At 36.9% G+C, this 14,036-nt stretch overlaps 2 protein-coding genes across 2 annotated transcripts; both read right to left on the reverse strand.

The window, feature by feature from the left end:
* Positions 1-805: 805 nt before the first annotated feature.
* On the reverse strand, positions 806-1,773 carry LOC105103696 (olfactory receptor 4N2). Its single transcript, XM_010997306.3, has one exon. The coding sequence runs from the start codon at positions 1,730-1,732 to the stop codon at positions 806-808; it is 927 nt and encodes a 308-aa protein (XP_010995608.2). The 5' UTR covers positions 1,733-1,773.
* A 10,714-nt stretch (positions 1,774-12,487) lies between these two features.
* On the reverse strand, positions 12,488-13,426 carry LOC105103695 (olfactory receptor 4N4C). Its single transcript, XM_010997305.3, has one exon. The coding sequence runs from the start codon at positions 13,412-13,414 to the stop codon at positions 12,488-12,490; it is 927 nt and encodes a 308-aa protein (XP_010995607.3). The 5' UTR covers positions 13,415-13,426.
* Positions 13,427-14,036: the final 610 nt, after the last annotated feature.

The raw sequence follows: 14,036 nt of genomic DNA on the forward strand, positions 1-14,036 counted from the left end.
TTTCTGAATGCCGAGCATAAAGAATGGTTGACTACTGAAAACATTTTATAAGTACCGAATTTCTCACATTAAACCTCACTGTACTTAACAGTGATTTATGTGATCTCCAACAGAATCTGTAATACCAAATATCTATCATTACCATAATCAGATTGCAAACAATTGAGGGCAAGATTTAACATCCAGGGAGGATTTGTAAAAACCATTAGTGATAATCATGAAGCTCTGAAAAAATCAAGGGAAATAACTTCATTACTTTTTTTCATAAAACCAATTAGTTTCCTTTCTTATCCACTACTAAACTTGGGGTGAGGGGAAGAAAATATATATGTTTCAGGAGTTTTCAAGCTTTTTAAATTGTTCAAACATATCATTTGGATTTAGATGATGTCTTGCCCTTATTGATCCTTGCCCAGAATCTTGATAATGTTGTTCTAAATCATACAAGAAACAATTGTGGATGAGTCAGTTTTGGCTTCAAATACTAAGATGAATTCTTTCTGCAATTAGAAAAAACAGAACTTCTTATCACAGCTTAAAACGCTTTTATTTTTTGACCTTTACAGCCACATATATTTTACACCCTAAATCTGTCACACTTTTTCATTGTAACCCAATTACTCTTGTGTTTTCTTTTATGTTCCTTAAACATAGCACATTTACTCACTTCATATGTATATCTCTCCCCTAGAGGCTATGATAGTAACTGACAATGAGAAGGACTCAGTGAAAAACAGTATTTGTTAAATGAATGAAAAAGTTGCAGCAGAATTGTCAGTTCTTGTCTTCTTACTATACGATCCATTCAGCAGATCACATGCCGACTCAATAGTCTCCTCATGGACGCTTTCACTTCCTGGTTGCGAAGGGTGTAAATCACAGGGTTCATCAAAGGAAAGATCACTGTATGGAAAAAGGAAACCACCTTGTCTGCTGGTAAGGCTCTGAAGGGGCGGGTGTAAATGAAGATGCCAGGCCCAAACATGAGAAATATAACGATGATATGGGTGGTGCATGTGGACATGGCCTTGCTCTTCCCCTCAGAGGAGGAACCACGTACACGGCAGAGGATGACTGCATAGGAGGCCAGAAGGCCCACGAAACACAGGAGGGTCATCAGACCACTATTAAAAACCATCAGGAGCTCCACCACAAAGGTGTCAGTGCAGGCCAGCTTGATGACCTGCGGTACGTCACAAAAGAAGTTGTCTAGTCGGTTTGGACCACAGAAGGGCAAGCGGAGGATGAGGGCCACCTGGATAATGGAGTGGACAAAGCCCCCAAACCACAGAGCCAACAGCAAGACATGGCAAGCTCTTGGGTTCATGACGGTAGAGTAGTATAAAGGACGACAGATGGCAATGTAGCGGTCAAAGGCCATCACAACTAGGAGCAACCCCTCCCCTCCTCCAAGGAAGTGCAAGAAAAAGAGCTGAGTGATGCAACCGTTATAAGATATCACCTTCTTCTCAGAGAAGAAGTCCGCCAGCATCCTGGGAGCCACAATGAAGGAGTAGGATGCATCCAGGAAGGCCAAGTTGCCCAGAAAGAAGTAGAGAGGGGCCGTGAGGCCAGGGTCTGACCTGATGGTGAGGATGATGAGGAAATTTCCAGGGAGGATGATGAGGTAGAAAATTAGAACTAGCACAAAGACCAGGAGCTGAATACTTTGAGACTGGGTCAAACCAACAAGGATAAATTCGGTCACCACTGTATTGTTCTCAGTCTCCATCTCCTCTGCCTGCAGATCATAAAGAAACAGAGTTCATTGCTGTTACTATTTCTTCCACCTAGACCCTGGATGTCCTCTAGCTAAGTGTTTGACACACTGATCACTTCAGCCAAAAACAACAGGTTTCCATCCTCACCGATGTCCTGGGTAAATTCTGAACATTTCCTTCATCCAGATTTAAAGCAAACAAACAAACAAACAAAAAAACACTGCGCTCAGAGCTGCACTCTTACTCCCATTCAGCCCTGTGCTTCTACAGCGCTGATATCCAACTTGGGAGGCAGCATCCTGCCCTTTCTTGGAATTCCTACCTTCTTGAATCATAGGAAAAGTTTCTCAATTGAGATACAGTGTAACTCCAATTATCAGGAGCTTTGCATTTTGGTGGCTGTACTATGCTTGAGGCTGAACAGCTGTCTTGGGATTACACGCCTTTTCTCCTCATCCACCAACCCAAATGGTTCACTGAGTATTTACTTGCTTCTGTTTCTGTAGAATTTCCAGTTCCTGCCTACTAACTCTCTGCCTTGCTCTCTGTTTCCTTCTATCACCCTCCTCAGACCTGGTGTCCTTGTAATGCCCTGACCCAAGCTGTGCCCCAGTTTCCCAACAATAGGTCCACTTGTCACCTAACTTAGAGGTAGTCTCCTAGCTGCATCCCTGGGTAAGCACCACTCCACTGCCACCCCACGGCTTGTTCATGCAGCTTAACTAACACTATGTGAATCTCAAGTACTGATTATATACTCCCGAACTCCTTCTTTCCCTCATCCCAGTATGATGCCCAAGGGAGAGCCTTTCAACAAACAATACGTTACAATACAAAATTTGCCAGTATAAATTTTTTAATTAATTATCTTGACACATTAACATTCTTAGCATAGAAGAGGGGGAAGCAACAGTAAAGCTCCTATAGTCTAAGCCATTCCTTTTAAGAGAAGAAGCTAAAGCTACTGTGGTTACAACATTTAAGTTTGGAATGAATTTTTATTATTGTTCTGATTGACAAGTCATAGAGGAACGCAGGTTGTACCACTCAGTTTAAACACATAAAGAAGCAACACAGTTTTCAACAATGAGCGCTCTCTTTTGTGTACTGGAATAACTAAATATAATATTGCTTGTCTAAAATCACCCCTTTACAGAGCTTAGAATTAGAATTTTAACCCTGTGCAACTAAAAGAACATTACTTATTTGAAGGAAAATCTGTATGTAACGCTCAGTCTGTTTAGCGCTGTAGGCTCATTCCAGAAAGGACATGTGATGATCCCCTGAAGAGTGAAAAGACGACAGTATTAAATATTTTTACATGGGTATAATTGCCCATGTATATGTAGTTGTCACTGCCTTTTATTTTTTTAAATGCTAGCTTTAATATGTATAATATATTAACATGATGGTATACACACTTTATGAATAAATGAGCACAAAATTAAGGCAGAAGGTCAAAAAATATTTTGTTATGGGTATGAACAGTTTGAAAATTGTCAATCTACAGAAAAATACAACAGTGTATATTACCTGTAACACAGTGTATATTACGTATAACGTTTAACTTAATAGCACAATTGTGTTAAGTAAGTTCTGTGGAACATTGGATACAAAGCAGAGTGAAAACCTTTGACAGAAAAAGCTCGTGACTCACTACTCAGGAACGAAAGCTAGAAAGGGAGAAGTCTGAATGAAAATAGAAGAGGAAAGAAATAGAGAAGCAAAAGAAAAACCCAAAACAATTAAGTGCATATAGTACATTGCTATGGTACATATTATAGGAAGCAGTAAACATATCTGCTTTAAGCATCTCTAGAGCTGAGGGGAATGGCTAATACACAGGTCTCCGTGTGTGACTACTGCCAGCCCCAGACGCACTTTACCAAGTCATATTTTAACATACCAGCATGTACACGCACACAAAGACCAGACACACACACACAGGAAAGTGGGGCCTACCCAAAACTGTAATAGAAAAATATTCTGTAGGCTCTTCCATTAGCTTCTCAGCTCACTTCTTAACTTTTCTCCACTGAGGAGACATTTGTCTCAGCATTCATTCCATCATCTGCCTATAAAAATACACCAGGAAACCTAGGGGTGTAAGTGAAAAGCCCCTTCTACTTACTCTTAGCTTTTGTGCATCCCCCAAGCTCACTCAGAGTTGGTTATTGCACGATGTGCCAGTGTTTGATGGTATCTCTGACAGCAGAGGATTTCTGAAGGTTTTCGTGATTGAAGGTTATAGGTTTTTCTACTCTGCCCACTTTCCTATCTTCCATCTCTGCTTTTCACTATTACCCAACAGACTGGAGTCCACACTCCCTGACATAGGTGGTCCATTTACTTCCCATGACCTGTTCTGGTCTATGTACTTTCCTTACCTTTGATTCTGAAATGCTGGTGGGCATAGATCCAGAGACTGTGTATCAGATAAGCATTTCTCAGAAAAACAAATTACAACTCTGGGGAAAAACCTACCAATTATGGCCCTCTTCTGCATAAAATATACTCTTTTAGCAAAATTTATAGGAAAAGCATTATCAGAAGAGGCTGAAGCAGAAATCTAAATTCTCACCACTACATCTCTCATCTTCCTTGCCACTGCTGCTAATTAAGAGGCACCTCTGACTCCAGCAGTGATGGCACAGTAGAGGCTGGGGAAGGCCAGGGAGACAGGCTCTCTCAACGTCGGGTGGAGACACACACATCCTCAGACAACACTGTGCCTACAAGGACTGCAAACTGTGCTCAGACCAGCTCCTGGATTCCCGCGTTTAGAGACCCAAGGAGCTCCCTTCCCCAGCTCTTTGAAACATTTCCTCATGCTTCCTCCCTCATTTTCCCTCTTTTCTCTTCTCTCCCCTTTCATGCATCAACAAGCCTTTGATTTCCCAATTTACTTTTGTAAGTTTGATTGCAGTTTCTTTCTCCTGTTAATTTACGGCCTCTCATTTTCCCCTAATCTTCTTTCTCTTTTAATTTTGCTGTCTTTGAATCGCACTCTTCTTTATCATTTTCTCTTCTTTCTCCCTCTCATTTATTCAGGTTCCTTCACTCTGAGATGTGTTCCCTCTCTCCACTTGTCCTGAGATTCATTGCTACTCCATTATATCTCATGCTTCTCTTAGAATTATATTTAAAAAAGCACACCTCATTGTTGTTTCCTTTCAAGCAAGAATGAGCACTGTGTAGCTTCCCACCATCTCCCATTCTAAACATTACATCCACAAAATAAAATTGTATATTTCACTGCAGTACTAAATATTCTCTCTCGAATAGAGAAAATTTTTTCAATTTACCAAATCTGAACCACTCAATTGCTTCTCATTTCCTCATATTTCTTTTGCATGTAAGTGAACCTGATAAAACAAGTTACATTTTAAGAAAAGTAAATCTAATTAGCATAATTCTAATAAAATGACTATAGCTAACAAGGTTTCCAACAGTTTGAGTGCAATGTCTGTCAGCGTATTGACTGAAGCTTGAAAATTCTTTAAGGGTAAATTAACATGTTTACATATTCTGAAAAATGTAGCTCAGACTGAAACATGATCAAATATTTAATTGGTACTGATGCAGATGACTGATTTATAAAGTCACTGCATATATAAAGTGACTGATGTATAAATACACTGAACAAATGTCTAGATCTTCAGCACGGAAACTCCCTCATCAATAAAGTGGAATGGTTAAATTAAATTACCTCTAGATTTCCTGCAAATGTTGTATTTTTTACTCAGTATTAGAATTCTGCCTGGTTTGGAATCATTGTATCTGATTTGAATACTTTGGCTGAGCAATGCACTAACTACATGGCCTGGGCAAATCACTTAGCTTTCAGAAGTCTGAGTTTTCATTCAAGAAATAGAATAAAGTATTGACTCTTCCTAACTGACAGGAATGATCTGCGGATCAAATTGTGGTGATGACAGTAACACTAACTCATCAAATAAGTTCAAACCAAAGCTAATCCTGAAAATATTTAGATGGAAAAGACAGTGCTGATGATCAGACACATCATCACTAGTGCCTTTGTCAGTGTCTTTGAGTGAACCCTGGCTGATGGTAGCTGCATAAATCTGAGTGACTAGCAGAGAGAAGAAATTGTACAGGTGAAAAAACCCTTCTTGCAAAATTCCGAATGCAGTCAGCTGTTTGTATACCAAGTTTTTCTCAGTTTCACAACTCTCTCTCTCCATCAAAGCCCTGTATTGATGAATAATGGAACCATTGGTAACAGAAGAAACTCAAATATGTTGAGTATGGAAATTAAGACATCCGGGGAATGCTCTGAAAAATCGTAAAATCGGTGAAGTTTTCCTCTGGAACCTTTAGCCTTCTCTTTTTGCATCTTCCTCCCTTTCACCTGTCCTTTATAAGGAAAATAAATCATTCATTGCATGCCCCTTGGTTTTCAACCAAATGTCAACTCTATGGAAGCTATTGCTATTTTCACTTAATAATGGTGATAGAATGAAAGTTTTTGTCCACCATTACACTCATTCTAAACATCAGGAGAAGACAGTAATCTATTGGATACAGGGTAGAAAATGCCACACTACTGAATTTAGACTTAAACCTCTGGCTATTCCTGCTGAAGCTCTGACCTCTATTCCATTGCATTCCAAGGCAGCAGATGAACCAGCAGAATAGTTGCAACATGGTTTCTATTGTTTTCTTGTTTTTTGTAAATTGAATAGCCCCACCCCAAGAAATGCAAGTCTGCAGGATTTATGTAACTCTTACAGTGTAGCCATCCCCCTGACCCTGGAAACACAAAAACTGACCTTTTCTGTCATTGTACATAAAATATTTGTTCTCACATAGGGAAGCTGAGACTTTGAAATCTCCTCCAACTCTTTATGATGCAATGGTGAAATGCTTTGGAGATTTGAGACTACCAGGACCTCACTGAATAGTTCCAAAGGGAGTTATTAGACTCTCAGCTAGATTAGGCAAAGAGACATACCAGAGCTTCGTAAAGGACAGATACTTTAGAATGTGTCAGGTAATGCCACACTGCGTTAATCCTGAATTCTAACAGCAAAATCCTATCAGTGAGTGAGAGAATCCAACCCTATTTGGAGTCCTGTTTCTTAGGTCAAAAGTAAATAGAAGGTTAGGAAAAGTTCATTTACACCTTATGATAAAATTCAAAACGAAAAATATGTAAATAAATGCTGAGATTGTTGGTGTACATATCAGGGAAGCAAGCAGGGTCAGGGTGAGGATGAGACAAGTGAGGGTATTGCCTCAGGCATAAAATTTACTGTGATACCAAAACCTTAGCAAATAACATTTTAATGCAGTATTTTGAAGATCAACGTAGCAATTATGAATAGAATATCAATTTTTAAAATAAAGGCATCAACATTACAGATTTTCCTTTTGCCTCAGTTTCCAGTATGGCTCCACCTGACTTTTTTACTTATCTTGCCTTTTTTTAATTTAGTATTTATTTTGTTCATTATGCATATTTTAAATTAAATTTGATTTCATAATATATTTATTAGACCTAGAGAATATTATGCTTAGTGATATAAGACAAAGACACATACTGCATGATATCACTTCTATGTGGAACCATTAAAAAATAATACAAATAGCACTGTATGAAAAACAGAAAGAGACTCACAGATATGCAGAATGAAGTAGTGAGGGAGGGAGGAGGGAAAGGTCAGATTAGGGGTGGGGGTTAAGAGATACAAACTACTGTGTTTACAATAGATAAGCAACAAGTATATGGGGTATAGCACTGGGAATTATAGCTATTATCTTATAATAACTTTTAATGTTGTATAATCTGTAAAAATACTGAATCACTATGCTGTACACCTGAAACTAATAATGTAAGTGAACTATACTTCAAAAGAATTGATCAAAATACTGTTTACCACTAAGTTTTTTTGGCTCCTCCCTTAAATCTTGCCCTCAAGACAAGTTCCTTACTCATCCCTCTGTCTTCACCATCATTTTGACCCTGAAATCAAGCAATATGCCACGTTATTAATGAGTATATAAGAATCAGCACATTGCTGGTGATGAAGGCACAGTAGAAAAACTATAACTGATGCAAACGAAGACTTTCAAGGCATAATTCTTTTAAGAGATAGGAACTGTTTGGTATAGAATAGGCCATTTCCTCAAGGGAGAGTGACCTCCTAAACAGGATATGAAAAGAGGTATCATGATCTCAGTATTTGTTGTATATTTACTTTTACTTCACTTAGCTAAAACAAGGATGAGAAAAAATTTTGGTGTTTTTCATTGAAGATTATTAAAATAAAAATTAATTAAAGACCAGAGCAGCTAAATGCAACTTAATTTTGTTTTTTATATCTGATTCCTGGGGTTTTTTGTTGTGCTTTAAAGCGAAATCTGAGTTTATGAGTCACGTCACAATTGAAACACTAAACACACATTTTTGTAAGCAAAATACAATTTGTAATCAAATATGTACTTGTTCTAATCTACTTTCATCTCAAAGACACAGTGTGAGAAGTAGAAAAAGAGAAGAAAAAAGAGAAAAAAAAAAAGATATAGAGAAGGTCAGAATTACCAAAATACGGAACAAGAAAACAGGGAAAGGACAGACTCATGGAGACGTAAATGGATAAATGGAAAGACAGTTATATACTGATCCACAGAAATACACTTTCCACAAATCCACAAGCCACAAAAAGAAGCCAATGCTAAAGTGACCTATGTAGAGGAAAGAGAGAAAGGAAGGGGAAATACACTAGGTTAGTTATGCACTGACATGGAGCAACAGCCCCATCTTGGAGGAGGCTAGAATTCTGCCACCAAGGACTTTTAAAATGTGATGTTTTTCCATAATTATAAACATAATCTATGTCTTTCCTCCCTTCCTTACATTCATTCCAATACAGAAGTAAAATTAATCTGAAAATCTAAGCTGGTAGTTAAAATTGAGGGCTTTTTAACCCAGCTAGGAAAGCTTTATCATTTCAGACAGATTTGGAATTTAAAAACAAGTGAACAAAAATTTTCAAGAGTGCTCTCCTCAGGTTGACCTGAGACAATATATAGCTAATTTATTGACCAAAAAAAGCATATACACAAAAATAATTATTACAGTGAAAAGATTATTAGGCAAATAGTGAAAAGCTAAGAATATAATGCTGGCTCTAATCTATAAATGTTATGTGGCTTTGGAAAATAACAGAGCCATTGTAAGACTGTTTCCCGCCTAGAAATGGGTATTTTTTTATTTTTTTAAATACCAATTAAGGTACTATTTATCTCTGTTACTGAATTTTTTGACACTTCCTTAGATTCCGCATCCAATTCAACAAACACTTATTGTCTACCCTGAGCCTGGCAGTATTGTAAGTGTCAGCAAGGCAGTACAGACAAGACAAACATCCCTTTCCTTTAGAATTTTATATTAAAATGTGGGAATACCAACAATAAATGAGCAGGAAAGAAAACATCAGATAGTAATGAGCCTTAGGACGAAAGTATGAGTGTGAGCTGGAGAGAGCCTGGGAAGGAGGTGGCTGTTCTAGGTGAGGTCAGGGAGGGCTTTTCTGAGGAGGTTTCATTACACTGAGATCTGAGTGTCTAAAAGAAGCCATTCCAGAAAGAGGCCATCAAAAAGAAAGATCTGGTATGTTGAGGAACAGAAAAGAGGCCAGGGTGCCAAGAGAGTGAAAAAATGTATACAGAAAGAAAATTCCTTCCCATCTCTTGTCCCTCATCTGTGTTCCCCATCCACAAACTTCCCCATAGCAAATAGCTATTGTTCTTTGTGTATCTTCCCGAAAGCGTTATACATGTAATAACAAAAGTCATTATATATTCCTTTGTCCTTGTTAATAAACAAATGTGATAAACACCTAAAAGTCGGGTTTATTTAAATGAATTTTAATAGCAGCATATAACTCAATACTACACAGGCATTTAAAACATCATATACACATATAGATAAATAAAATATGTGTGTATGTATAACATACATATTCATGTGTAATATAGGTTCTAGAAAAGTTTTAAAAGAAAGTTAAAAAACAGCATATATATGTCCTTATATTTAAACAAAAATGTGCACATAGAAAAATGTGGAAAAATATATTTCTAAATGTTATATACAGTCTCTAACTTTTCTCCTATTTTATATATATATGTATATAAAATCAATTCCTTTCTACCACAAAGTCAATTGTTAAAATTATTGTTACTGACATAATCACATTAGGTAAAACCTTATATTGGCTCCTATTTTAAATTTTCAAGTTCTGCTTTCTACAATAAAAAAAATACTGTATTCATTTACTTATTTACTTCATACCAGCCATTATTGAAAATCTACCAGAGCAAGTCATTGTGCTAAGAGATGAAATACAAAAATTAAAAATACAGGGAAGGCAGAAAATTGTGAATACAGGCACAATTAATTAAAATAATAATGAGATGTTTATAAAAGACCTGTGCTTAGAGTTTGCTCATAGAGCAAAGAGGAGTGAACACCATATGGGCATTAGAAATAGTTTAAGAAGCAGGAAGCATTATGGCAGAGTCTTGGTTGAAACGTTCATCAGCAGGTGGTAAAGAGAATGTGCAAAGGGATCGAAGAATCAAACCCCATTCCTGAGCAGAAACAGTAAGAGGCAAGATTGGAATGTGGGTTATTTTTAACAGATTATATTTGATTAAGTTTACAATTCATCAAAAGAAATTCAGGAGATACCCATGAGACTGCAGTTTTACACCATATGTAAAGGACAGATCTAGCTGACTTGATAAAATTTACAACTTCTCAGCATATTGTTCTGTCTTATAGATATACCGCTAGAATTTTTCATCACTTTTCAAAAGTATACTGTTACTCTTACATTTAAAATTCAAAACTTATTATGGCATTCAACATAGCAAGTGTTAATCTGGTAGACTTTATTCTGGGATATAAGACAAATTTCAACACATTTTTAAAACTGACTTCATAACAAGTATGTTCTTGGACCACAATGGAATTAAACTAGAAGTGAATCAGCAAATACGTAAATATTCAGGAAAAAAAAAACTCTAACCCATGAGTAAGAAAGTCAAAGTAGAGATCAGAAAATATTTTTAACTGCATGAAGATGAGAACACAACATATAAAAATATGCAAGATGTACAGAAAGCAGGGCTTAAGGGAAATTTGTAGCATCAACTGATTTTTTAAAGAGTTCATAAGAAAGAGTTTAAATTAATAATTTAATCTTCCAATTTAGAAAAAAAAATGAAATTAAACCCAAAGAAAGAAGAAATTAAATAATAGAGATAAGGGAAGAAATATATAATTTTTTAAATAGAGAAAAATAAATGAAACCAAAAGCTAATTCCTTGTAAAGAACAATAAAATTCATAAAACTTTAGCCAGACTGGTCAGGAAAAAAAGAGAGATTACACAAATTAATAATATCAGGAATTAAAGAGGGGTAATCATTATAGACATTACAGAAATTAAAAGAATGTCAAGGAAACATTCTGAGCAATTTCATTCCAATAAATTTGATAACTTAGATTGAATGCACAAGATTCTAAGGATATTAATTACCAAAGCTAATTCAAGAAGAAATGGATAACGTGAATAGGTGTATATATATAGTAAAGAAATTTAATTTCTACTTTAAAATCGTCCCACAGAGAAATCTTGTGACCTAAATGGCTCCCCTGATGAAATCTGCAGACATTCAAGAAATAATCTAATTCAACACAAACTCTTTCAGAAAATAGATTATGAAAGGGAAAAATATCTCTAAAACCCTCTGTAATTTCCTCTTGTACACAGTAAGTTGTTTAGAAGCATGTGACTTAATCTGCGCTCACATGTACTATTAATTCTCAACCAAAAAAAATTTAAACTTCAATTTATGCTTTTGGGTTCTCCCTTTTAGATATGCCTAAATTTCTATATCTCAGTATATAGAATGGTCTCCTACTACATGAACGATTGTATAAGTACCTAATTTCCCACTTTAAACCCCATTATGCTTAACTACAGTGATTTATGTAATTTCCAACAGAATCTATAGTACCAAATAACCATTATTATAATCAGACTGAAATCAATTGAGGGCAAGTTTTAACATCCAGGGAGGATTTGTAAAAACCCACTAGTAAATATCATGAAGCTCTGAAAAACAATTCAGTAAAATTATATCATGACCTTTTTTCCCTAAAACCAATTATTTTTTCTTTCTTATCAGTATAACAACTTTGAGAAGGAAAAAGAAAAAATATATACATATGTATAAAAGTACATATATACATATATTTCAAGAATTTTCAAACTTTAAAATTGTTGAAAACAGGTCTGCAGCATAACATTTGCCTTTTAATGATGTTTTGCTGCTTACTAATCTCTGCCCAGAATCCTGATGTTCTTCTAAACCAAGGAAGAAACAATTGTGGATAAGTCAACTCTCTTGCTTAAAATATTAAGATGAATTCTTACTGCAATTAAAATAAAGCAAAACTTCTTATCTCAGCCTAAGAGACTTTAGGAGTTTGACCCTTCAGTTGTGTATAACTTAACTCTTAAATCTCTCACACTTACTCATTGTACTCCAGCTGCTCTGGTGTTTCTTTTATGTTCCTTAAACATAGCATGCTAATTCTCTTGTTATGTGTAACTGTCCTGTTGGCTACAGTAGTACCTGACAGTGGGAAGGACTCAATGTAAAACAGTATTTGTTAAATGATTGAATGATTTGGAGCCAGATTTCCACTTCTTGTCTTATCATAAGATCCATTCAGCAGATCACATGCCGACTCAATAGTCTCCTCATGGACGCTTTCACTTCTTGGTTGCGAAGGGTATAAATCACAGGGTTCATCAAAGGAAAGATTACAGTGTGGAAAAAGGAAACCACTTTGTCCGCTGGTAAGGCTCTGAAGGGGCGGGTGTAGATAAAGATGGCAGGCCCAAACATGAGAAGTATAATAATGACATGGGTGGTGCATGTGGACATGGCTTTGTTCTTCCCCTCAGAGGAGGAACCATGTACATGGCAGAGGATGACTGCATAGGAAGACAAAAGCCCCAGAAAGCACAAGAGGGTGAGCAGGCCACTGTTGAAAACTATCAGGAGCTCTACCACAAAGGTGTCAGTGCAGGCCAGCTTGATGACCTGCGGCACATCACACAAGAAGTTGTCCAATAGGTTTGGACCACAGAAGGGCAAGCGGAGGATGAGGGCCACCTGGATAATGGAGTGGACAAAGCCCCCAATCCAAGGAGCCAACAGCAAGACATGGCAAGCTCTTGGGTTCATGACGGTTGAGTAGTATAAAGGACGACAGATGGCAATGTAGCGGTCAAAGGCCATCACAACTAGGAGGAACCCTTCGCCTGCTCCAAGGAAGTGCAAGAAAAAGAGCTGAGTGATGCAACCTTTATAAGATATCACCTTCTTCTCAGAGAAGAAATCCGCCAGCATCCTGGGAGCCACAATGAAGGAGTAGGATGCATCCAGGAAGGCCAAGTTGCCCAGAAAGAAGTAGAGAGGGGCCGTGAGGCCAGGGTCTGACCTGATGGTGAGGATGATGAGGAAATTTCCAGGGAGGATGATGAGGTAGAAAATTAAGATCAGCACAAAAACCAGCAGCTGAATATTTTGAGACTGGGTCAGACCAAGGAGGATGAATTCTGTCACGACTGTGCTATTTTCTGTCTCCATCTCCTCTGCCTGCAGAACATCAGGGAGTAGAGAGCTTACTTCCATGTCTTTATCTAGATCATAGTTTTTCTCAAACTAAAAGCAGTGTATTCCACATCTGTGTTACACCATCACTCTCCCACAGACTAAGAAATCTCTTCTAGCATTTATTCTTCTCTAAGTCCTAAGTGCCAACACCCTGGTCTTGAAGCCACTTTCTTCTGCTTCTGACTTGTACTCCTATTTAACTGCTCTCTCGCACAGGACTCTGCCCTGCCCTGGGTTTGTTTATGATTTGCATGAGCAATTTGAAATTTTTTCTGACTGAGAAAAAGCAAACATAGTTATCAAGTTCTTCAAGTGTTTATTTGAATAAGGGGGTGAAGTGGGAATTGACAGTGAAAAGGAATGATAGCTTTTTAAAGTAACAGAAACATTCCATATTTTGATTGTAATGGTTACAAGTCTTTTTTTTTTCCAAAATTTATTGAGGTAGTAAACTATAGAGAAATTGTCACATCTACTGGATGTAAATTATACCTTAAGAATGTTTCCTTAGAAAGCTTTTTTAAAAAAACCTATGTTTTACTTGAAATATTTCCTTTTTCTGTATAGGATATTAACCCATCATCTTGATCTAAAT

This window comes from Camelus dromedarius, chromosome 5 (genome assembly GCF_036321535.1).
Source record: "Camelus dromedarius isolate mCamDro1 chromosome 5, mCamDro1.pat, whole genome shotgun sequence".
Classification (NCBI taxonomy): Eukaryota; Metazoa; Chordata; class Mammalia; order Artiodactyla; family Camelidae; genus Camelus; species Camelus dromedarius.